Consider the following 25,793-nt stretch of genomic DNA (forward strand, 5'->3'; position numbering starts at 1 on the left):
GTCGGTGGGAATGCTGGTCCCCATTGTCCCTTCCCGAGTGGTCCGGCACCTCCAGGAAGAGCCACCGCTGCCCACCGGGGCTGCTGCCCGCGCCTGGGCCGGAGGCAGAGGGTCGCTCCGGCCAAATTACTTTTCTGCCTTGGGTGGACGGGGAGCGAGAGATGGACAGCAGAGGTTTCGGAGAAATGAGTAAATCGCCTCGCGATTACAACACGCTAGCGAATACAACACGCCTTTTTCCGCAGACGGGCTCCCCATCAGGGGACTGGGAGAAAAAAAAAATCCCCAACACTTTTACCTTTGGAAAATTGAAAGGTCTGTGTGTGTATATCTGTGTGCGCCTGTGTTTTAGTGGTGCCGTTGCCAAGCCCAGAATTTTGTTTTCTCTCCCAGCATGCGTTGATGACATCACGAAGTGCCCCTTCTTTGTGTGTCAGTGATGTCACCAAATGCAGTGTGGGGGACAATGGAATCCTGAACTCCGGGCGAGGGCGAGTGGGAAGCGGCTGCTCCTGCTGCTGGTTCAGGGCTGAGCCGGGGGAGGGAAGGGAGGACACAGCTGCTGCTTTAGGGCTGAAACAGGTGAGAGACGGGAAAGCTGCCGGGGATTCCTTTTGCCTGGATTGGTGGGGGCGAGTGGGCTTTGGGCTAGGCTCCTTTCCCCCCCCCCCCCCCCCCCCTTTCTTTTTTCCCCTTATTGCTTTCAAACTGAGACAGGTGAGAAGTTGCTGCTGCCGCCGGAGGGACAAAGCAGGTGAGGCAGGGGGGAAGCTTTGGGGTTGAAACAGTTCTGAAAATAGCAGGAAAGCAAGCAGCCCCCGCGCCGAGCCTAACACCCCCTCTGAGCCTTAAAAAAAGCAGCCCCGGGAGCTGCCCCTCTCCCAGCCACCTGCTTCCACCACGTCCCCGCGGGGCTCTCGCACGGAAGCAGCAGCGGAGCCGGGAAGGGCGCCTGTCCCTGTGCCCCCCGACACCCCTGCAGGTTACTTTTCAGAGGGTCTCCATTAAAAACTCACGTCCCCCTCCGTGTGCCCCTTTCTTCCCTCCCCGGGGGGAAGGGAAAGAGAGGGGGCCGTGGCCGCCGGGATCCCCCTCCATCCCCGGAGCTGGGGCTCCGCCGCCCGCCCCCGCCGCCCCCCGCTCCGCACCGGGTGGCGCCCCGGCCCCGCCGCCCCCCAGCCCCGCTCCGCGGTGGGGGAGGCAGCCAGGGAAGCCATTGCCTGTTTAATAGTTGCTGTTGCAGCACTTCCGCTTCTCTCCCAGCGAGAGAGACACGAGTGGCCAGGCCCAGCCGCACCGAGGAGGAGCAGCCAGACACAAAGGGAGAGGTAGGGGGACGGGGCACCCCCCGCCGCCCTCCCCGGGGGCAGGGGCGAGGGGCAGGGCCGGCCGCGGCCCGGCGATGGGGCGGCAGCCGGCGGGGCAGGGGGGTCGCGCCCGGGGCTGTCAGGTACCGCTGTCCCCCGGCCCTGCGGGCCCGCGGCCGGGGCAGCTCGGCCGGGCCCCCTCCGGCTCTCGGCCAGCGGGGGCAGGGGAGCTCCCCGGGGGCCCGTGGCCCTCAGAGGGAGGCGGCCGTGTGTCGCCCCCCCCTCCCCCTCGGGCCCGCGGCCGTCCCCCGAGCCCTTCCCCCGAACTCTCCCGGGGTGCCCTGCCAGCCCCCCCCATCCCTCCCGACGGCTTCTCGCCTCTCTCGGTGCGGACCTGCCCTCGGCAGCCCGCCGTGCTCGCCCTCCTCCCCCGTGCCCCCGGGGCGCCCGCATGGACCCGGGCTGCCTCCCCCTGGCCCCCGCTGCCCCCCCTCCCTGGCACCGGCCTCCCCTCTCGCCCCTCGTAGGCCCTGGTCCTCCTTTCCCCCGCGTCCCCCCCGGCACAGACCCTGTGCTCCCTTCCCCCTCCTCTGGCACATGCCCCTCGGTGCTGTGGGCCTCGGTGGGTGCCACCAGTGCACCCCACTCCCTGCTCAGCCCTTCCCCTTGGTTTGCTCCCGTCCTGCCCGCCTCCCCTCACGGCTCCCAACGCCCGATCCCGCAGACAGGGGATATCCAGCAGGCAGGGGTTTCCCCACCACAGGTCACACATCTGCCAGGGTCTTCCCTGTGTTGCCAGTGATGCCCCACTTCCATTTTAGAACTGGCGACGGGTACCCCCCTGGCCTCGTCCCTTCCTGCCTCCCCCACGTGCCTCCCGGGAGGCCAAGGGACCGGAGCTGTGCCATTTTTATCTCCTACACCCCTAGGCTCGATAGTGGTGGGTGGTGGTGATGGCTCCCCTTGTGTGTGCAGTTTGGGGGAGATTAGAAAGAATTGCTTTGAGCTTCCCTGATCCTCGCAGTTGTCCTCGTTCCAGTCTCCTCTCATTCCGCCCTTGCTTTCTGAGAGGAAGCTTTTAAAGTCCCTTTCCCCGTGCTCCTCGGTGTTACTAGTGCAGGGGAAGCTATTGCTCCTCCTGCTATGGCTGTAGGGCCTAGAGAGGAGAGGGAGACACGAGGATCCTTTAAAAGGAGCATGACCCAAACACAGATCGAGATTGTCAGCAGCCTTTCTCTGTGTGTGTTTGTGTTCACTGTTTGTTCCCCATGCCCCATGGTGTCTCCTCTCCAGGTTGGGGTGTGTGGTGGGGGGGTCGCTATGTCGGATGACGATTCGAGGGCCAGCACCAGCTCCTCCTCATCTTCATCCTCCAACCAACAGACAGAGAAAGAGACAAGCACGCCTAAGAAGAAGGAAAGCAAAGTCAGCATGAGTAAAAACTCTAAACTGCTATCTACCAGTGCCAAGAGGTGAGGCTGCAGTCAGTTTTCTCACTGGTTTGTTGCATCTTCCCTTCTTCCTCATTTTATTTTGCACTGTTCCCCTGCTGCTCCCATTCCTCATCCCTAGCCCTTGTGCTCAACCTTTCTGCATGAAGCTGCTATTGTCTCACTTTTTTCGGTGTCTCGCTGCAGTGAGTGTCTGCCCAACTTCACTGCTTTCGAGTCCCTCTTCCTGCTTGTTCCAAATATTTTCCTGGCCTTTCTTCTTCTGGGCTGTTATTCTGACCCTCAATTATTTCTGCTGTCTTTTCCTTTTTCCTGACTTGCATTTGTTGTGGGAATGGTGTAGGATTGACATTTAGACCTTTTTTTTTTTTTTTTGTCTGCTACTGGAAGCTATATGGTCCCAAGCAAGGCATTGCATTTCAACATCTGTTTCACTCTCTTGTGTCTTTTTTTCACTCTCTTGTGTCTTTTTTCACTTTTTTTTTCACTCTCTTGTGTCTTTTTTTCTTTCCAGAACTGATTTGGAGATGATTTAATGTTTGTGAAGTTTTGGGTTTGCTTGATTTGGAGGAGTGCGCTGCAGTGTGAGGGTGTAATATAGCCCCAGATCTTTACCAACAAATACATATCTGTTATTTTTGTCTGCTCATCACTTATATTGAATTTTCTGTGTGTGGTTGGATGCTAACTGGGGTAAATAATCCACAGCAGGCCCACTTGTGGACATTCTCCTCTAAAATAATCTTTGCTCACAGCCCAGAGTGACTTTGGGCTTTTTTTGAGAATAAAGTAATTTTTATTCCAGAATAATGTGTAGAGAGAGACACCTGCATAGAACAGGAATTGCAGAACAGCTATGTCAGTTTTCTTCACTTGGACAGACTCTTGGAGCTGCTAATTTTTTGTTAAAGTTACCCTTTCTTATTTTTTCTGTGTGTCATCTGAGTTCAGCACCATCCTGCTCCAGGGAGCTAAGCTGACAAATGGAGGTTTTCAAGCACACTTGCAGTACTTCAGTAAGAATAATAAACCATCTCACTGAAGAGCTTTGCCAAGCAGCAGAGAGGTTGTATCAGTAGGTGTCTAAAGTGACTGGGGTTTTATGCAAATGCCCTGTCGTAGCAACTGAGTTTTCTGTGGCTTTGTAGAATTTAGGTGGTTTGGTTATTCCAGATCTCCACTCAGCAGGTTTCCATGGCAAACTGACATAGATAGTGGCAAGCACTGTTTACGTGTTGTGCCCTTCGCTGTTCTAAGGAGAAGATTTTAAACTGCCTCCTGTGGAAAGGCTGTGGTTCTTGTGTGTGACAAGTGGCAGGAGATGCTGGCTGAGTTTAAAGGAGAAGGGAGGCAGGCTGAGTGCTGGGTGGGGAGATCTGGAAGGGAAGCCTGAGTGACAGTAATGGGACTCCAGGGAAGAGGATGATAGCTGGTTGGGCGTTTTGTGGCAGAAGCAGCGTGAGCCCAGAATAGTCTGGGCTGAGAGGACAGGGTGTTGGCTGAGCACAGGGGAGAGAGGGAGCTTCTGGAGTCCTAGGGAGGGGACATGGGGGTGTTGTGTGGCTCTTGAGGGTGAAGAGAAGGGAGAATTGAAGGTGGTAGGAAGCGCAGGAGCGTCGGAAATAGACATTCACCTTCCTTAAAGTGTCCTTGAGAATGGCGCAGTTATTGACTCCCTCAGGGCTGTGGATTTTTTTTCTCAGGATGGTGATGAGAAGCTGGGGAGAGAGGAGGGAGCCAATTTGGCAATGACTGTTTCTCTCAATCCCGTAAGACAAAATTCCTTTCCAGGCTGCAGTTTCCTCTTGGTGCATCACATTTGCAGAGGTTTCCCCTCATTTACAGGCTGGTTGGCAGAGCAAAGAGGACAGTCTTTTCCACTGTGTGATTGGCATCTTTGTGGGAGTGCAAAGTGGTACACCTGTCTGGGTTCAGTGCACGATGCCTGTGTGCTTTTCTGCCTGTCTCTTTAACAGGGCAGGGTGCCTGTCCTGCTGAGGGGGTTTGCACTGGTGGGAGGCCACAGCTGAGAGCACTTCTCTTACGTGCTGTGGCAAGCTCACAGTGACAGTAGGTCTGCAAGGAGAATGTGTTAACTGCTGTCCCACTCAGTGGCTTACCTTTGTTCCTTCTTGCTTTATTGCCACAGGATTCAGAAGGAATTGGCTGACATCACCTTAGATCCACCTCCCAACTGCAGGTTGGTGTCGATTCCTTACCTGAGGAGGGTGGGGGAAGGTGAGGGGCTGAAGTGTGCCCCGTGTGTTGTAACTGCCCTCAGAGGCTCTGGATGGAGCAGAGGAACGGCTCCATCCACACTACATTTGTGAATGCTTTAAATAGTTTCCAGGAGGGGATACCTCCAGAGATTGTTTGTATTTTGACCAGTTTTCTGTTTGTTTTGGGGGTTGTTTTGTTTTTTTAACAATTGCATGTCAATATGTTATATTGTTTTTTGTGTGTACGTTTCAGAAACTGGTTTATAAAGAGGAGTGTGAAAACTTTCTTCTTGTTTGTTTTTGGTTTGGTTTATAAATCTAATGCCTGACTGCACTAATCTTATATAAATAAGAGTCCTGCCAAGGAAGCAGAGAATGCTCTGAGGTTTTTAGTTCAGAGTTCTGTTGTGAACAGCAGCTGACAGTGGAAGTGAAGTGCGAATTCGTCACTCAGTGAGTGCCCCACTGGAACATACATCTTAGCTGATGAAACAGAAAGCAGGGATATTCTGTTGCCCTTTATAAAGCAGCTTGGTTTTAGGTATGTTTTAGAAACTTACATTGTTTTTTTAAAACCTCTGGCAGGTTGATTTGTTTCATTGCATGGTGTCGCTGGACCTCTTTGCATTTGGAGAGGAGGCAGTAGTAGTGTAACATCTTTAGTTATACTTGCTCGTCCAAGAGGAAAGAGGCTTTTGGTCTGGTCTGTGTTTGCTGTAGTTGCCAACACATAACTCTTGTTCCCACCCTCTTGCTGTAGCTGAGGTTTGATGTCTTTTGATGTTGGTTATGGCAGAAATCAGAGAAAATTATGTTTATAAATAACTGTTTAAATTGGTCTTTTTCGTATTGAGTTTCCACCCACAAATGTACATGAACCTTTTTATTGAAGCTTTTTGCCACTGTTAGTCTGTGGGGAGGCATTAGCACAAGAGTTACCCTGACAGATCCAGAGCCATCCTTTCAGTACCAGTCCCTAGGATCATAATTAATTGAAGGAGAGATTGAATGTGATGTGTGACATCTAATCTGATACTAAGAAGATTTTTGTGCTGTTGTTGGGATGATAACCAGTAAGTTTTGAAATCTTTATTTGTGACAATACTTTTTTAGGGACAGTAATGACTTACCTGAATATTATAAAATTTCCAGTTCTTGGGCTGGAGATGTCTGTCCCGTGTGCATCCTAGCTCCGTGTCAGGACGAAGTCCACATGCTTTTCCCTCCTCCTCCCACTTTAATCTGATTTTCATGGGAAAGAAACACAGAAGCACATCTCAGACACTGTTGCTTGCTCTCTAGAAAACTGAGTGTGCTTCTGTTAGTTTGAAACTAGGCAGAAACACTAATTTTCTGGATGGTCAAGGTGCTGGGACTTCAGGCTGAGCTTTGCAAGTCTATCCAAAAGCTGTGATAGTATATGAGTATATCAGATTGTGTGTTTCTTCTGAAGGTTTGTGTAAATGATACTAGAACCCTAATTTGTCCTTGTTTTAATTAGATTCATTCACAGGTAAAGATGAATTAGAAGACTGCTCAGCAAAATACAGTATAGTTTTAGTTTTTCTTTTTTAATTACATAGACCATTGAAGATAACATGTTTCAAGGCCCACATAGTAAGTTTGTGTTATTTCAGCCTTTACAAATGTTTCTAATGGTAAAAATTGGCGTGTAGTACAAATAGCAATGATTAATCTTCATCCATAGTGGAGTTATAAGTATTCTGCATTCCTTTTGGCTTTCTGATGAGTGACAGTGAAGGCTGGCAACTCCTGCAAGTAATGCATGGAACTGGTGTAGTTGTTACTGCCTTTTAATATGTTGATAGGTAGGAAAACGTGAGTGGAGGGGTTTAGTGTATGTGTATGTGTGACCAAAGGAGTTTTGGTATTGCTCATCTTGGGGTGAAGTCATCCTACTTCTGTAAACACGGTGCTGAGAGCCAAGAAGAGCAGCTCTGCTTATGGCTAGGAAGGCTCCAGTTGTGCAGTCAAGCACTGGGTGTTTCTCCCTGTAGTGGCTGGTTTGTAAAAAGGCAGGCAGGTGCTGGTTGCCACAACAGTGAGATGAGTTTCAGCTAGTGCAGTTGTGGGGAAAGTTCACCTCTTGTGAAAAAAAAAAAAAAAAATGGAAATAGTCAATTTATGTCTATGAGGAGATTAAGCAAATGAGAGACTGTGGTTGCTGCATGATGTTTAAGGTTGCCAGAATTTGTTCTTGGGAAGCCTGCTAACAGTGTCACTGCTTTGCTTTATACTTTTTCCTTTCGTATGAGCATTACTGGCATGCTGTGAAGGAGGTATTAAATACATAGTTTGAGAACTTAGTTTCAATTTCCTGCCTTTATGACTTTGCTTATTCTAACCTTTCCTCTGACCTCCTGCCCCTCATATCTCTGTTGCCTTTGTGCCTCTACAGACACTTTGTCACTGGAGGAGAGGCCAGTCCTCTCCTTTTAGGCATCTCACTCTTCCCTGTAAGTTTAATCTTAGAACTTACATATTCAGGGCATTATGTATGATGTCATGTACTACCTGTTGTACTGTCAGTTTTAGGGATTGCCAAAGCCTCAACATTTTCACATTTGAAAATGTTTGTCCGAAACTGTATCCTGTGTTATGTTGGAAACACCATAATCATTTTTCTTTTTCTGGACATCTGTTCTTACACCCTCCACTACCATGTTTGTATTTTCCCCTGTTTTATGTCTGGCATTTGATATAAGTTCATGGTTGGCTGTGCTTTAATTTTTGGCCTCACTGCAAAATCGTGTTATTCTTTCAGTCTTATTGCAGTAATGGCAGTTCAAGGTATTTACCACATCCCAGAGTAGCTCTGCATATTGAAAGATAAAGGTTGAGGTTGTGAATGATTTTTAGAAACTGTTTTACCATATCTTACATGAGGTATTTTTCTTCTTATAAAACATGACATGCAAGATGCAATTACAAATAATGACAACCATTTGACATTTCAAACAAAATAGATTAAAAATAAATGTTTCATTTTTATTTTTGTAGCTTTCAATGTCTGTATTTTCATGTATGTAACCCACAGATCATCTGTTTAAAAAACAAAAACCAAGAAACCCAAACCCCAAGCACACTCAACACCCTGTGATTGAGCGGCTGTGTGGTTTTTACACATATGTGGGTAATATGAGGGGAAGCTTATTCCAGAACTTCCTCTCTCCTCAGCACTTGCTGGGCCTCTCCTTGCTTCTGGTTTTTTCATAGCTTGCTGTGTCCCCCAAAATTTACCTGGGCTTGTGTGTCATTGGCTGGTTCATTTCTCATACTCCCTGTGTCTCCTTCCTCAGGCTGTGATTTTGATTTTCACAGACTAGTGCAGTTAGTTGTGCAGAGGTGCAGAATATGTGCGTGGAAACAGTCTCTGTTTGGCCTGCATTTAAAACGCAGGTTTTTGGACTTGAAAACATTGTCTAAAAAGATATATTTAATGCATGGTGCAAATTCATGGGTTCCTGCTGGGACCAGTGCTGTGTCCTCATGACTGTCCTAGTGTAATGTATGTTTAGCAGCTACTTCTGAATAGATTTTAGTCCTCTTCATTATTTTCAGTAGGCCAGTGCTCTGGAGGTCTTTAATTTCTGCAAGATGATTTGACTCCCGATATTAATACTGAGTTATGAAAGTTAAATATGACTTTCAAGTTCAAAAGGTGGTTAGTGGTTAAGACGAATTGGGGAAGGACTGTTTGGACCTAAAGTGTTTAAAATCTTTTGAGATTGTATCTGGTGATCTCTTCCTCTTGTTTTATATCAGAGAGTTTAACTCCAGTTTTAGAGCTCAAAGAAGGTAACTAGAAACTTCTTACTTTTGGTCTGTCATATCTGCTAGTGGCAGAGGAGGTGTCATGCCTTTGCTTTGGGTCTGCAGATGTCAAAATACAGTTCTGTCTTGCTATGTATGCAGTCCTGACTTTTGTTTGCTGGTAACTCTTAGAAGTGTTGTGCAGAAGCTTTGTCTGAGACCTTCTGTCTCAGTGATGAGGTGTCCAAAGCTTTAAGAGAAGTTAATTCAAGCTTTAAGTACTCTTTATTCCTTTTGTGTAATTTATTCAACCTCTGCATCTAAGCATCTCTTCATGGTAGATCTGCTTATTGATGTGAGGTTATGGAACAAGTGGTTTTCCCCATTTTTAGGGGCGGGGAGTTACAGCCCACAAAAAACAAGTGACTTGTGTAAAGTCACACAGGAAGTCCTTGGCAAAGTGGAGAAATTAATGTAAATTTCTTTTGTTTCAAGCTAACTTGCAGCTGAGCTGTTCTGCTGGAACTGTGTGCATCAGTTGCATTATGAGCAGGGCTTTGAATTTGTGCTTTATTGGGTGTCTGGTATTGACTGTATGTAAGCATGGTAATTTAATGTTATTTTTCCCATCTGTGTAGATGGACCAAAATGGATATTAACTGGAATTAATGTTTTTTAATCTATCTTAGCTAAACTGAAACAAGTTTGTCTCCACATGGCTCATTTAAGTCCATATAGGCGAGACCAGCTGTTATTTAAACAAAAATAATTTTCAAACCTTTGTTGAAGGAGGCATTTGCCTGCAGGGCTTTCCATTGCCTCAGAGTAAAATGCTATCACCAATTCATTATTTAAATAATAATAAAATACTGTTGTGTTTTTTGGCACCTTCAGCCCAGTTTTTGTCAATTTGCAGAATAAGGACCAGATCTCCTTGAGAGTCTCGTGAAAGTTAACTGTCAGCACTTAATAAATATGTGTCTCAGTAAAGATGGTGGGGAGAAGTGCTCTCCCTTACAACGTATGGAATATTAATAGTTTTCAAAACTTTGCAGTGTGGAATTAAGATTTCTTGGCTTGAGAGAAGTCTGCATAAAATGTGTGGCTCAAAGGCAGTTTTGAACTCAACAGTTTCATATTATAATTAATATATTTCATCTACATACCATGCAGGTCTGGCATTTGTCTTGCTTACATTTGTTTTTTATGGTGCTTGTAATTTTTTGCAAATGTATTTTTTCAATACTTTCAACTCCAATAATGCTTTAAGTGCTTTTGCTTTTAAATCTAGCATATTATTTAAGGATGGATTGTCACTGTTTAACTCTAACATCAGTGTTGGTTTTGTTATTTTCATATGTGAAATAGCCCTTCCTGAGCAGTATTGTATTCTATAGCATCAACTTTCCGGTTTTAAATTTTCTAAGTTTAATTTCATTATGACTTTTTTCCTTAGTGTCCCCAGTCAAATTATTAGGTCAGGAATGACACAAATGCCAGCTTTTGCTTCCTTGTAGAAATAAAAAAAATATTGTCACCTTTAAAGAAAGTGAAATTATCAGCTTACAAAAGTGGTATTAGAAGTCTTTTTTTTCTTTTTTCACCTCATATTGAGTTGAAAATGTGAGTGTTTTCTGTGATAAGTTTCCAGATGTAGGATAGGAAGGACCTACATAATTAGTGCTGCATGTAGTTGAAAAATATCTTTTGTCATATAAACTACCAGCGGTTCAGCATTCCCTCCTTGCTTTGTTTGGCACATGATCCCTGGAGAAATAACTCTTCCTTTTGAAATGGTGTATTAACTAATTTAGAGATCCTCTGCAGCTGTGTATGGTCTAGCTTGCAAACCATAAAAATAATACATTTCTACACTGGCTGAATTTAAGTCTGTGGAGGTAGCAGCTCCTGCAGGCAAAGTCCCCTGCCTGATGTACTCAGACAAAGGCTGCACAGGAGCAGTTCCTTTGCTGAGGATCGATTAGTTAATATTACAGGAATTAACTTTTCTGAAGCCACTTCTGTTTTTTTTTTAACTGTCAGAAATGTTTTGATGGCCAGGCTGTTTGGACACTGTGGCAGGAGCTGGCTGATGCTGTGGTAGATTTTGCTTTGCACGTCCTGGCTCGGTAATTCCCAAATGAACTGCGTTCTGTGCTCTTGCATGCCAAACATGGAAACGATGAATCTTGAGAGCGGCTGTGAAATTGTATCATGGCTAAGAACAAAGAGGATTGAAATCCCTTCTGTGCACCCTCCTTTGTATATCACTTAATTTTATTATTTGACTTTCAGTTTTGCTGCCCTTGGAGGGCATTGTGTAACTGTGTTTATGATGCTGCATATATGTTTTATCTGACAAATTCTTATAAATCCTCTTGGTTACACAGTCTTGTTTGGTTTTTCAGTTGTATTTCCAGTGCTGCTTGTCTAGATTTTTATATTGGATATGTGTATAGTAGCAGTTTATATGTCTGGTTTTGTTTTAAGAAATGTACACTGTATGTGCATGATACTTCATAGATTTAAATGGGAAACAATGTATGTGTGCTGTTTATACTTTGGGGCTTGAATCTATCTTGCCTCTTTATATGAAGACAAAATTACCCTTGGGTAAGTGGCTTGTCTAGGGGATCAGGGAGGATGGGTTTGTGTTTGAAGATTTCAGCGAGAGCAGGTTGCCAGAGCCTTGTGGTTTCTGAAGGACAGGTTGGTTTGAGAGCCGGTGTCATTGTGTCTGGCACACGTTCGCTTTGGTCCCGCTGCTGGAGGGGGCAGTGTTGGGATGGAGACGGACTTCACCTGCACCAGTACATCAGATTAAGGCTATCAGTGAGTTTGTGTGTAGTGAAACTTCTGCAGCCTCTGCCTGCACTCTTCTGTAATTGTACATGACAGACCAGCCTTCCATGCAGCACCTTTTCAGAAGCATTTAATGTACTAAAAAAAGGATTCCATTTCATGTGAATGGGTTAAGAGATTACTGCACACCTGTGCAGGCACACACCATGCTCAAAGTTAAGGGCTATGCTTTCTCCTCAAAACAAAGTGCTTCAAACTAAGTTAAATTAATGATGCAATTTAGTCATTATAAGTAAAATCTTGCCAATCTGTACATTTATTTGAATGAAATAAATTTATACTTATTTTTCCCTCTGAGGCTTAATAGTGGAGGTCTGAATGCTCTCTTCATTATGTTACAAAACCGAGGAGAGAACATGTATTGTCAAGTACTATAAATAAACTACAACTGTCAAAATAAGCACTGTGTGCTCAAGAATTCAGAGGGGTTTTCTTGTCTCTCATGCCAATTTGCAAATTTCAGCAACAGGCAATTAAAATTCCAAGGCATTTGGGGAAAGTGTAATGGTTGCAACCATGCATTTAATACATATTTTCTGTGTGTAAGGGGCTAATTGACATTACAAGGAGATGTTGTAGAGCTGGATGCTTAACTTCAATATCCAATTTGCAGTGCTCTTTATTAACCTGGACTCTGGGGGAAGGAAGCTGGGGGAGAAAAGGAGAGTGGGGCATGCAGACTCATGTAGCTCAGGGCAGATGTGGTGTTTGAATCTCCTCACTCCCTCCAGTGTCTTCCATAGTTCCACATCTGAAAATATGGATCAGGTAAGATGAAATTGAGCTGTTTTGACAACTGGGTCCAGGCCAAGTTTTGGCAGTTCATTTGTTTAAGAGAAAATACAAAGTAATTGGATTAAAGCGGCTGTATGGTTAATGATGTAGAGTCCTGTTAGATTTCTTTGCTTCTGTGTTTCTGTGAATCAGTGTGGAGTTTACGTCTCAATTCCTTCGAGAGCTTCAACTTTTAGAGTCAAAAGGGAGTGGGGACCTAATCAGATAAGCATGTTAGTAGATATGTATTGTACTTTGTATCAGTGTAAATGACTGTTTAAAAAGATTGCTCATCTCTCCCTCTGGAGCTGATGGGCTTGCTGGAAACGCAGAGAATTTTGATCTGGTACAAAGAATTGTAAAAGCAAAATGGGGAGGAGCTTTCTGGAGCAGGTGGACTGCTAATATTTAATGCTTTTTCTGCTGTGGGTATCTGAGCAATATTTTGGTCAGTGTGCTAATCCCAGTGTTTTGCTGGGAGAAATCAGGAGAGGGGTCTTGCTGTGTTTTCTTTTGATGCCTGGGATCACACAGGAGTTGCACACAGGAGTGAAAAGGCCCCCAGACATTAAAATTAATTCTGAAATCAAAAGTGTCTTTTCACAATTGGAGAATTCATTAAAAAAACCTAATTCTTATACAGTCTAAGAACTTTGTCAGATTTATTTGAGACAGTGATTGTTCTACAAAGAAGACTGCCAGGGTAATTGTCTCAAAGGTTTTAGATGCAGTTTGAATATCTTCACTGACGTTTTAAGGTGTTAATTTAGGTTATGACTGTTAAGGATTTCATATATTTGCAGTTCTCAAGTGGACAACTTCTAGAAAGTTTCAGTGTGTTATTTTATATTCTGAACAAGTGTAGCAGCTCTGAGAAGTGGCCTATAAATGGTGGAGAAAGTGCAATTTATTTCATTAAAGCAGTGTTTAGCTGCTGCAGAAGGTTTTGAAAGATGACTAAAATGTACACAGTTGTAATAACACCGTTTTAAAGAAATTAGGTCAATACTGTAGTATACTACACAAGGTCATTTTATCAGGAGTTTCTGATCAATCAGATAGTTGTAATACTGTATTTGCACAGTTTTCTATATGTCTTAGTAATCTTTTTAAAGGAAGTAAATTAGGTGATGCATACAATCCTTTATAGTTAGTGTCTTCCTTGTAAGTTATTTATCAATGAGAATTGTCTAGCTTTCTTTTTGATGGGGTAATTTTTAATTTGAGATTCTCATTGTATTTTGTAGTGCTTTGAGTTATGGTAAAAGTATTTATGCCTCCTTACACTTGGGTGACTGTGGGAGAGAGAAAAGACTGAAGGCTTTAAATAGCTATGCTAAGTCTCAAAATATCATGAATCTCACTGAGTTCTCCATTGCATTAAAGTTGTGGTAATGCTTTCCTTCTTACCTTAAATTGAATTTCAACAGCACCCTTGTAACCTAGGAAATCAGGCAGGAAGATGTACAGTAGTGACAAGAGTGACCTAGGAGTTTTGAATGTAACTAGTGCCAGGCCTTCAGCTGCCCTGCTGCTTGTCTTTCACTGCATCCCTGGGTTGAAATCTCTAGTGAAATCTTAATGTTTTCTTTTGAATAGCATCTTTCCAATTTTCCCATCCTCTCACTCCTCTTGTGAGGTTAATCAGATTGCAGGTGTTGGTAAGACTGGGAGATGAGTGAGTTGCAGATGAGGAGCAGAAAAGGACATAAAATCATTCAAGGTAGCAAGGTTGTAAAGCATTAATGGAGATTATAAGGGACAGCAGAGAGAGGTGGCCCATCAGGGTGACTGGGGTGATTTTGTGCTGGTTGCTGGAATAGTTGCAGCAAAGGTGGAAGTAGAGACAAGACTGATGCTTTTTCTGCACCAGCAATTTAGCTCCACTTTCTGCTCCTTGCACTGTAAGGGACAGAAGACAGGGCATTTTCCTCTTGGTGGATGGGGAGGACTATCTGTGGGCCACCCTCTTCTTGGGCATGAGTAGATTTTTAAAACAGTAAAGCATACAAGCTGCAGCAATAGTTTTGCTGCCCTGATTGTTTGCACCCCAAATTGGGAGATAAAATATAAATTAGTAATAAAGTGAATGCACTTATATGATCTTATCGTGGGAACAGCATACTGTACCTTGAAGTATATATGTAACAGGTGCCCCACTGTATCTTTGCAGACCTCCTTGAACTGCTGCTTGAGTCACTTGTGACTCTTTAGCCATGTCCTCCCAGAAGCACATCAGTGAGGTGTGAGGAGTGGGGAAAAAAAGAACTGAGGAAGTGAAAGCAAGCAGAGAGAGTGAAAGGCAGGCAGAGAAATGGAGGAAGAGGGCAGAAAATGGAGAGAGAAACAAATGACTCAGTCAATCCCAAACAAATAGACTAGTATTTAAGATAGGAAGTTGCAAATTAATTTTGTTGGAGGCCATGTGAAACTGAATCTCCCAAAGGAGCACACCTTGTTTTTGTAGCAACTGAAACAGAAGTATGACAAAAGCTGTTATTCAGTAAATTCCATAATACTGGAAACACATAGTCACTGAAACTGTTAAAGGTCATTTTAGAGCAGTTTAAGTCCTTCTACCCAGTAGGTAGTGGGGTTCTGGAAACTCTTCTGCAGGAGGCTGTGGAGGCAGATAGTATCAGCATGTTCAAAGGTGGGTTGAACAAATTCATGAGCAACAGGTCTAGGAACAGATACAAAGAGAAAAGTCAGGCAAGTAGCCTTTAGCACCCCTAGTCCAGTGGCTGTGGATTCTGAGGGAGCACAAAGGGAATGGACTGCAGAGAGTATCCACCATCACCTATTCTGAGGAGTAGGCTCTTACCACTGCCAGGAGTAAGGGGCTGAGTTAAATGACCCCAAATGGTTTTTTATGTTCTGTGTGGAATACCCACAAAATGACCTCCTTCCCCCACCCCATTGTCCCTCATTCCACTCCACTAACTTCAGGCTCTTTTCTATTTCCTTGTTCCAATTGACATGGCTTTTAGCCACAGAAAATGTTCAACTTCTGCCCTTCTTGCCTCTCTTCTTTTTATGCTTTGCCATTTAAAGCGAGCTCTTGTTTCCTGTCACTTAGCCACTTCTCCTTGCTTTTGTGAAGGATTAACCTTCATGCATTTGTGTTGCTGAATTTAGATTGTAAACTTTTCAGAGTAAAGCACTTCCTTAATTTTTGTTGGTCTTGGCAAAGTGGTATGTAAATTTCCATCTATGTTTAAATGTTCTTTATTAATAAAGTAGGTTTAGTCTTTGGGCTTGTAGGTGTCACCCTATCCTCTCTTCCCCAAAAAAGTTATGCTTATGTTGCAAAATTGCAATTTTTTCCCCCCTTATCTGATAGAGGTAAATAAGTGAGTTGTTTTATTCAGCAGCTGTTGTATTATCTTGAATATGTGATTTGATTATTTTCTGGTTTTATGCACACCAAGGTTATCACAGCTGTTACTTTGTGATACACTACTTTGTAATAGGATAGTGTATTTTGAGATATATTAGTGTTGGGGGCTTTTTTCTTCCTGGAAGTGGCAGAGAAATAATGAAGCTGTCCAACAGCTAATCTCTTTCTTTGCTGTCTTTGTGCTCCTACTTCACCTTCCACCTCAGTATCTAGGAGGACTGTAACTATTTGTTAGGGAAATACAAGTTAAAATGCATGGCTATTACATGTGTTGAGACATTCTGGTTTCAAGTACTTAGTATTCAGTGTGTGTACTCTTAATGGCTATAAATACTATGTTACATATGAGGTTCTGTAATGTATTAGCTATGTCTTGTACATTGTTTTTCCCGCAGAAAATGCAAATTTTCTAACCCCGTAGACTGTGCAGTCTCTACTTTCTGCATTGTGTTTCAAGGATTTTGCCTTGTATTTCATAGAAGAGTCTTACTTATGAGGAAATGTCAAGTCCAGACAAATCATTCAGCATTTGGATTGTTCAGGTGCACATTTCACTGCATGCTGAGTAGCACAGAACTAGTCATTTAGGACGTGTTTATTAACTAGTACTGGATTTGTCAGGAAAGACTGGAAAGTAGGGACTGGGTAGTAGAGGCTTGTGTGGTAACACTGTGGTGGGGATACAACAAGGTGGCAGGGTCCAGCTCTAAGTGGTGGCAGGAGAGTGAAGGGCTGTGGGTAAGTGGGGATGTGCTGTGACCTCTCTGGTGGCTGGCTGAACAGCTGGGTGAGATTTGTTAGTGATTCACAGCTGCCCTTAGAGAGGTAAGGTTGGAGTGCTGATTTAGATTTGGCTCTGGGAAGGACAGCTATCTTTTACCTACTGAATTCTGTTCTGTTTGCAACAGTCTTCAGTGATTCAGAACAAATGAGGAAAAAAAGGATGGAGCTGTAGTTGATGGCTGAACTATGGCATACTAGGAAAGAATGAAAATATAGGGTGGGATTAGATGTAACTCTTAAAATCAGGAAAAAAGAGAGAAGAAAAGTATATTGCCAGGTCCCTTTCCAGCAGTAAATCTTAGCGTCTCTTGCAGAGACAGAGCAATCTCTGTGCTTTTCTTCTAGGTTTTCCTTTCCTTCATCACAATCCAGTGTGGTCCAAATCACCAGTGTGGTGTAAGCCCTGGAAGAAAGAGCTAGAGTGCCTGTTCTGGCCTCTGGAGTTGTGCCTCTTTCTGCAAGCCATCTCAGCCCTGTAAAGAACAGTGGTAGTGTCTCCTGCTTCCTTATCCTTCTGAGCTGAGCATGTTCTGGGGCCTTCTCTTCCCTGGTGGCTGCACTGATCCTTCAGCACTTATATCTGTCAAAGTCTGACACCCATGCCTACAGAGAACTGAAAAGGCAAGGTTGTCCTGTTGACAGAAAGAAAATGTCTGTTAGGAATTAAAAAATATGCAGACATAACCATTCCTGTTTTATTAATTTACTTGCAAATGAAGTAGCAGTGATCAGCTAAACTACTGAATACAGTTTGGTTGTTTTTTTTTTTTTTTTAATTGCTAAAGTATCTGGGTCATGAATCAGAGTAGCTTGATGAAAAGGAAAGAGGAAAGTGTTTTTAAAGTGCTTAAATGGGCAAATGGGATAATCCTGAGTGCAAGGTAACATAGAAATTGAAATTTGTTATCTTTCTTTATGTATTATTCCTTGGTCATTGGGAAAGTATTTTATTAGCATGAAAGGTTTCTAGTCAAGAGGATACATCTAAACTTCACTTTGGAGTTATGAGGGCATATGGCTGTGCAGAAGGTGAGCCTGTGTGAGCATTTACACAGCAGACAACTGTGTGCCAGGCAAATGAAAAGTTCTTTGCTCAGTATTTTTACTAACCCTCCTCTCATGTACACATTAAATGTCACACCTGGAAAGTCATTTAGTTGCTGTCTTAGCAAATGATTTCTTTTCAGAGGGAGAATCTCTTTTTTTTTTTTTTTTTTTTTGGTGTTAAAGTAATGGAAATATAATGTTTGCTTAGACTGGCTTTCCTGAAAGATAATGTGTCAAATCCTAATGACACACTGGGTCCAGTGTTAAATTTCAGTCCTTGCTGGAGATAGTGAATGAACTGTGTCCAGAAATAAGTGGGTTTGCATGTCCCTGCTTATATTACTAGAGTTCAAGGTCGCTAAAACAGTTCTGTAGAGTTTAATGTACAGTATGTATTATTTACCCATTTTTTTCTTTAAAGTGCCAGACTGTTTACTGAACTGTGTGAGCACTTCACTGTTTTATGTATAGGCAGTGATTTTCTCAGCTGGTTATGCACAGAGGGTAAGCATTTTTTTGCCCTTATTTATTTATTTATTAATTATGCTGAGACAACTGGTTGAGAGAAAGCATTCTTGCCTTTGGCATCTGAAGGAAAGATCTCTATTTTTGTTTAGTGTGCTAAATAGAGTTGTTTTCTAGTAAGGGTTATATAATATGATTATGAAGGTATCCTCTCTTCCAAAGGGTTATAAATGTGATCTCTGGTCAGTGCTGAGAAACTCACACTTTTGACCTTTCTGTCTCTTTGGGCCCATTACTTGTTGGACATAATGATCGTATTAAAATTACTTAATTATTCCAAAGAGATCATTTGTGCTTACTCCGTTATTGCCATTTGATGCTGCCTCTCTACACTCTGCCAAAAGTCCATGGTATATTACATTTTTATTGTTATGTAAAGCAGCTGTAAAACAAACTGTGGTTGAGTAAGTGTATTTGAAATCTTTGCTATTGGCTACTTTATTTTTTCCCTTTATGTCTCTAACTCTTACATTTATAGTTTTGCCACCACAGAGAGCTAATGAAAAGCAAACATACAGACTGTTTAAAAAAAAAGGTAATGCTATGCACAGATTCACATTGCTTCCTTACTAATTATTCTGTTTCTCAGGATAAGAAAAGATAGGAAGCACATGCAATGCTGGGGTGTTTTTTGGTGGGAGGATTGGGGATTTTGTCTTTCCTTTACATTGCTTTTGCTGTTAAATTCCTCTGGTTTTAGGAGACTTCAGGAGTTGCAGACCTAGTGGGCATAGAGCAGACAAAGGAAGAAGATAAATTTATGTGCAGTAAGACATTGATCTGGATGAGGGGAGGTCTGTTTAACTCCTCTTCTTTAGTACTTGCATGCCTGTGGGCAGTCAGGCCCACGTGCATCCTCAGCACACTCACAGGGCTATGAAAGGTGACTTCTCTTATGTTTCTCTTTACAAGTAGTACTGAAGAAAACAAGGGCTTAAATTATGCTATGTCTTTGATTCTTTCTGTATGTCTTTAAGTATGTAGTAGAACACCATGTCTCATAGGAGTAAAATTATGACATGGGTACATTTAAGGGTCTGACTTTCCACAAAGAGTACTCACTGAGATGGTGAGTCTCTTAATCATTCTTTGCCCTAGTGGGAAAAGTGTGTGAAACCAGCACAACAGCCACTGGGCAACCTCTCTCACCATTTCTCATCCATGCTGGTCACAGCTGCTAAGAAGTTTTTTAATAGGTAGACTTTTTCTTCGTTTAAGCTGGTTTTCTGCTTTAATTGGAGCTTGCACAGCTTAAATCTTGCTTTCTGGTCTTTTCAGAAATATACCTGAACTCAGTTGGCACTGTACCAGAGCTGCCTTCCCTCTGTAACCTGGCCTGGGGAGACATACCTACTTGGTGGGGGTCTGTTCTACATGGATTAAAGGAACAGAAACTATGAAGATTAAAAGATGCTCAGGAGGGGAACATGTACTTGGCTTTTGCCAGCAGTTAAAAGTAAATCCCTTACAGTAAGGAAGACTAAATGGTGCCTCTCAATATGTGTTTTGCAGTAGTTGAATTGTTCAAGAAGACTGAACCACTACCAGACTTCAACTTTGAAATGATGAAGTAAATTTTAGCTTGATTTTTATTTTGCCCGCCATTTCACTTTGCAAATTTTGAGGTAATTCATAGTAATTTGCACATTTTAAAACTGTTCAATGCTATCTGGGACAACAGCTCTAGGGAACAGTGTTGAATCAGATCTGCTTTTTGTCAGCAGTGTATTTAAAGCATGTATGTGTGTGCAAACACATATTTTCCATTCACTTACCACAATGCCGTGGAAGTTTTCCTTTTCTTCAGCATTTAATTTGACCAGTAGAAGTTGACAGAGTATGTGTTTTTATAAAAACTGCAAACATTGCATCACCCAGGAGAAGAAGCACACATAGAAAAGTCTCTTAGGAGGGGTGTGCAAAACAGACTCTAAGGGTAACACTGACTTGCCAGTTAATACCAGTGGGATAAAGGGTAAACTTTTTTTCATGACAGAGAGGGATCAGTGCTGCCATAATGTATATTCTTGTCGTTTTGTAGCAAAAATTATAATACAATTCTAGATCCTCTGTAATGGAATACCCTATGGGAGTATGTGTGATCACATCACTGAAGAGAGTGAGTGCAGCTCTGGGGTTATAGACGTTTTGTGTACTCCAATTTTACACATGAAATAGTGTCTGTATGATCAGAGCTAGATATAAAAGGACCATTAGCACACAAGTTTGTTAAAAGATGTATGACATTTTTTGAAAATTCAATCTGAATGTTGTTGTACTCAATCAGGACATCTCATTTTGTGTATCACCCACATGGGTTTCCTTTCTGTATCTGGTCCTGTCATCAAGTAAGAACTAATTGTGCTCTTGTGCCCTTGGCTAATCATAGCTGACTAGTGGCTTTCTTCCAGTCTTTACAGTGTTTTGACTTAGAGCAATGAACTTCCTAGCTGTAACAGAACACTTTACTTATTTATTATCTGTTTCACTGTTAAAAATACACCTAAAAAAAAATCTGATCCGAATTATATATATTGTCAACAAGAGTTTCTCTGCTCCAGAAATTTGTTTTCAAGTCCTCAAAGCTGGGCAATATAGGTGAGGCTTTTTCACGTGTATCAAATGTATGCTAATGAATCCAGTGTAAAGAACAAAGGTCCCATCATCCTCCAGAATGAATCATTGAAGTGTGTATTTTTCCTCAACTGCAGTGTTGTTTCCATTAAAATAAGTAAGGAAAGTTGGAATTGGGTATAGTAAGACACAGTGCAGGCTGGTAGTGGGTCTAAGAGCAGGCAGCCTTTGTATTTAAGGATCAGTCCTATAGCTGAAGTAACATAAAAGCTCTGTAATTTCTCTGAATTGTCGTTTCCTATCCTGCAATAATTAAATCAAGCAAGATTTCCACTGAAGTTTTAACACCAATGTCATGAGTCTGCAGTCTGGTGTGTTCCCTCTGAAATCTACTTCCACTAGCTTTTACAAATTCATTGCTTCTACATGGACATCCCTAGTTAATTAAGTGTTTTGGTTGAAGCCATGCTTTTGTTTGATGCAGCTTACACCCAGATAATGGTAGTTACACACAAATACTGATATACACCCTTCCTGCAAGTGACCAGAAGTGTCATTGCAAAATGGTGGCATTGATCCCTTGTTAAGCTGTTCATCCATGACCATGATGATGGCACCTGAGAACTTGCTTATGCTCACAAAGGAAGCTGCTACTGTTGACTAATTGCTTCTACAGTGAGATTTAAAATAGCATGCTGAGTATGTGTGATACCAGAGGTTTGGGTGATGTTACATATAAAGTTCTGTTCTTTTGCCTTTTTAATTGTCCCTCTCCTTCACTAGCATGTATGTCAGCCATACACATTCTATTTCATTTGGTTAGTTTGTGGTTCATTGGGGTCGTTTGTTTGGTTTAGCTTTTTCCCAAATATAGACATACCAGCATTGAATAGGGGAGCATTTTTAATGCTTTTGGTATTTGATTTCTCATTTTCTGTCATAAACCTGTTGCCTAAAGTTCATAGGTTTGAATTTCTTAACTTCCTTGCTCCTCTTTCTCTGATTCTCTTAGTAGGTAGGTAAGTTTAGTCTGTAAGAACAGACGTTTACTCTGTCTGGAAGAACACAATCAGGATGAAATACTTCAGTCATTTAACTGCTAACTTCATGCTGCACTGAATTCTAGTGTAAGAGAAAATAAATTAGAAACATCTGTTTTCTTTTTCTCATAACAGAAGAACCAAGAGAGATGTTCTATTGAAATCAAAGATGGCAAATAGAAGAGCAATAAAAGGAAGGTATTATATGTGTATTTCACACATATAATTAGTCTCTGGAATGTACTGTCATAGGAGATTATTGAGGCCAAGAACATAACGGAATTTGAAATAGATTTGGGCAGACATGTGGCTACCATCAGTGTTCAGAGTCAGTGTTATTCATTATGGTGATTTGGGAGCAGTACTAAACTCATGCTCCTAGGTTTAAGCAAGATACCTTGAGATGTTGTACCAGAAGAGCATCGTGGAGGGATTTTTGGGGCTGGGGGAGAGTTGTTTGTTTCTTCCAATTAAACTTGCTTATGGACTGAAATCTGCTTTAATTCTGAGCATTGCATTGAAATCTTTGTTCAGTCCTGGCTTGCACAAAGAGTGTTTTTTGCTCCTTCCACATACACATGTGCACACCTGTCTTGTATCTCTTTGGGACCAGAAATCCTCACCCCTTACTGATGTCATCCCTTTTCATGCTCCTTTTCCACATCCCCTTCCATATCAGGTCATCCCAGAAATTAATTTTATGCATCGTGTCTGATCGGGTTGCAAGGGAATGCCTACGGAAATGACCTACAAAGTGAGCAATAGAATCCAGGAACTTATAAATGATTAATACTTACACAGAGCAGAAGCCAGGGTGTTGATTAAACTTGAGTGTGCTGTAATGAGTGAAATCACTATATTTCTGTAAAGGAAGTGATGATGGTAGCAAGCTCTTTACCATGGCTTGGCTTTTTAATAAGTGGCACTTCAGGTTACAGAATTAATTCCACAGAGTGTAAAAATATCAGGAGTGAAGAAGGAAATATATTAAAAGGCTAGACTATTATAGTTGACATTTGTGCCTGCAAATCTCAGCAGGACTTTAAACTACACAGTTTCTACATGTTGGGACTAGGGAGGAGAAATATCTTGATATGCTAAAGATTTAAAAAAACAACACAACAAACCCCTCCAAAAAAACCCAAACCCAAAACCACATAACAGAAAAACCCAACACAAACCCACATCTGTAGATTCAGAGAGAAAAGAAAAAGGTTGTTGAGCAAAAACTAATAGAAACAGAAATACCTAGGCTTTGGTCAAAATACTCTTGGCCTCCAAATTCTCATATTGGGAGTGTAGGAAGGGTAACTTGAATTAATACAAAAATTTTTAAACAAAAGAACCTTAAAATTTTTCCTGCAGAGGAGTTCAGTTCTCTGTAAAGCTCTGTGCTTTCCTTATAAGGTTCTGCTCTTCTGTAATTGTTTATAAACTAGTGTCAGTTTAATGACAGAAGCAAAGCTTGTTTCTTGTTTTGAAGATGCCCAGCAGCAACATTGATTGATAACAAACTTTTTGTCTTCCATAAAAAATACAGTATTTTGTATTTTCATGGGATGCAGGTGCCACAAGGATGCTTTCAAAAGTGTTCTTTGCTGACAGTGGGAATTAGGAATGCCATAATTACTGACTGGGCTAAGTGTGATGAGGCAGCCTCCCAATCCAAGTGCTCTGCAGTGATCTGGCTTTTGCAGTTGCTGCTGATTTTGATTGGGGGACTGTGCTGGATTCCCAAGAGATCGCTGTGCCCTGCATTGCATATGAATTAGTTCTGTTGAACTTGATAGAATTTTGTCATTGACTTCAGCTAGCCCAGACTGATAGAGAAGTACTTGCTTTTAGAAAGAGGCTTAACAAATGTATGCTCACAGGATAGACCTTTAACAATGAGTGGTTTGCCACAAACTTTGAAGTAGGGAAAGAAACTTACTCTTTCCTGGCCTAGTGCTCACTAGAGGTATTGTCACCTATGGTGATAAGTTTTCCCATTTTGAAAAAAGGATCGTGTGAATGAGAAAAAAGCTAAATTCAAATACATACAGAGTAATGGCTCATCTATCAGCTTCTGTGGAATGCTGTCCACTTTATCTAAAAGAGTGTATTGGAAGAGTAAGCAGATTTTGGAGAGGAAAGATGGAATTTATTTAAAAAAAGGAACTGGAGGAACTTCTCATGTGAGGACACAAGGATTGCTTCCTTAAAAAAAACCCTGAAAAACCAAACCAACAAACATAGCATTTACAGAATCACAGAATATACTGAGTTGGAAGGAACCCACAAGGATCATCAAGTCCAACTCCTGGCCCTGCAAAGCTCCATCCTCAAGGATGACACCATGTGCAACAATGTTTTCCAAACACTTCTTGAACCCTATCAGACTTGGTGCTGTGACCTCTTCCCTGAGGAGCCTGAGCCTTTTTCCTCATTTTTTTAACCTCAAGAGAAAATAGAGGAACGGTTTTCCCCCTTCTAAGACAAGAACAAAGGCATATGGAATGAGATTAAAAGATAGTGAAACTTAATTTGTTCACTTTTTACAGAACAAAATGGGGCATAGGAGTTCCGTGCTGTATTACATTACTGAAAACAGGAATTAAGCCTCAAAAAGTCTCAAGCTTCTACGGGGGGCAAAATCAGACAGAATTACTGCAGCTGATTCATAATAGTGATTTCAGAAAGGAAACATGGGTGCCTGGTGTTGAGGCTCAAGCAGTGACCGCTGGGGATGTTGTTATGGTAGAGGAAAACAGAAAACTTGGCAGAAACCTTCTGATGCCCATCTCTGACCTATTTGACACTGGAAGCCAGTGAGATACGAGGTGTTAAACTAGGTGGACTTCAGATCAGATCCAGCCTGATGGATCTGTATTTCTTTTGATAAGCTACTAGATAAAATTTGCACTTGACCTGTTATCAAAATCTTTGGAGTAATACTATCTCTAGTATACGAATGTGTGAACTGAACTTTAACTTTGTTCTATAGGAGGAAAAATGGGTTTAGAAAAAAAAACCTTTGTAAGTCAAGTTGTAAAAAGATTTGTGTTGTATGAAACACACACATATATATATGTGTGTGTATATATATAAAAGAACACTATTAAGAGTAATTTCTAAAACTATTTTCTGTTATGTTTTTGTCAAATTAGTATGTCTCTCAGTGAATTGAGTCTTAAAGCACAAAATAAGGACTCACTTTGGTGTTTCACTTCAGTGCTTAAGGTTGACTTTACCTGATCAGGTTTCAAGTTTGTAGTATCATTAACTCATGGCTTGAAAGTTCCATGTGTTTTGTGTATATTTATGTAGAGTGATCTAAAAAAATCATACTAATATTGGTTTGTTTACTAATCTGTTAATGATACCATCATGGGGATGTCTACTCTTCTGATGGTTACAAACTCATCAGAGGAGAGTTATTTTCAGCTTTTTTACCTTAATTTGAAAAAAAGTTGGCTCATCATAACTTGTAGCTACATTTGATTAAAACCCCAATATATTTTTTTAAAAAAATAGGATAATCACTTTTAATGATGGGAATGTCAGCTGCCTTTGGAAATTGTCTGTTCTCACTAATTTTTTGAGAAGGCCTTTTGAGTGTACTCTAAGAGTTTTATTTACTGGCCTTTCTGAACTGAGGTCTTGACATAGAAACTTAAATGAAGCAATACCTGCTTATTATTTTATCTTGAAAGTTCAGGTGGGGTTATCTAGAGTGGATGAGAAATTTTCCAACATAGTGTAAATAGTGTAAATATATTTACATTGTAAATGTATTGCTGTTTGAACATCTTTATTTTGCTACAAGAAATACTTGAAATGCCTTTTAATAAGAAAAATCAAAGTGAATGAATCGGAGGTGACTGGAAACAAATCACTTTTCTTTGTGCTTAGAGATATTTTCCCTACCTTCATACCTGAAAACCCTGCAATTTGTAGCTAGTGGGAGATTTATTTCTCTTATGTTGTTATGTATGGAAAATTGCATCAAGCATGAGTATTAAGGCTGGCAGTTCTTCCAGGTGTTTTGCCATACC

At 41.9% G+C, this 25,793-nt stretch overlaps 1 protein-coding gene across 4 annotated transcripts in view; it reads left to right on the forward strand.

Annotated features, from left to right (window-relative positions):
- The first annotated feature begins 387 nt into the window (after window positions 1-387).
- The window catches only part of UBE2E1 (ubiquitin conjugating enzyme E2 E1), a 45,425-nt gene continuing 20,019 nt past the window's right edge, over window positions 388-25,793 (forward strand). Inside the window, exons 1-3 of one of the 4 annotated variants that reach the window (XM_063154394.1) lie at window positions 388-582; window positions 2,601-2,779; window positions 4,908-4,958. In XM_063154394.1, the coding sequence (XP_063010464.1) occupies window positions 403-582; window positions 2,601-2,779; window positions 4,908-4,958 (410 nt within the window). In that variant the 5' untranslated portion in view covers window positions 388-402. Of the gene's footprint in view, window positions 583-1,193; window positions 1,329-2,600; window positions 2,780-4,907; window positions 4,959-25,793 lie in introns of those variants that run through there. The other 3 variants (XM_063154403.1, XM_063154420.1, XM_063154413.1) reach the window with 3 other exon arrangements.

Source organism: Melospiza melodia, chromosome 1, assembly GCF_035770615.1.
Source record: "Melospiza melodia melodia isolate bMelMel2 chromosome 1, bMelMel2.pri, whole genome shotgun sequence".
NCBI lineage: Eukaryota > Metazoa > Chordata > Aves > Passeriformes > Passerellidae > Melospiza > Melospiza melodia.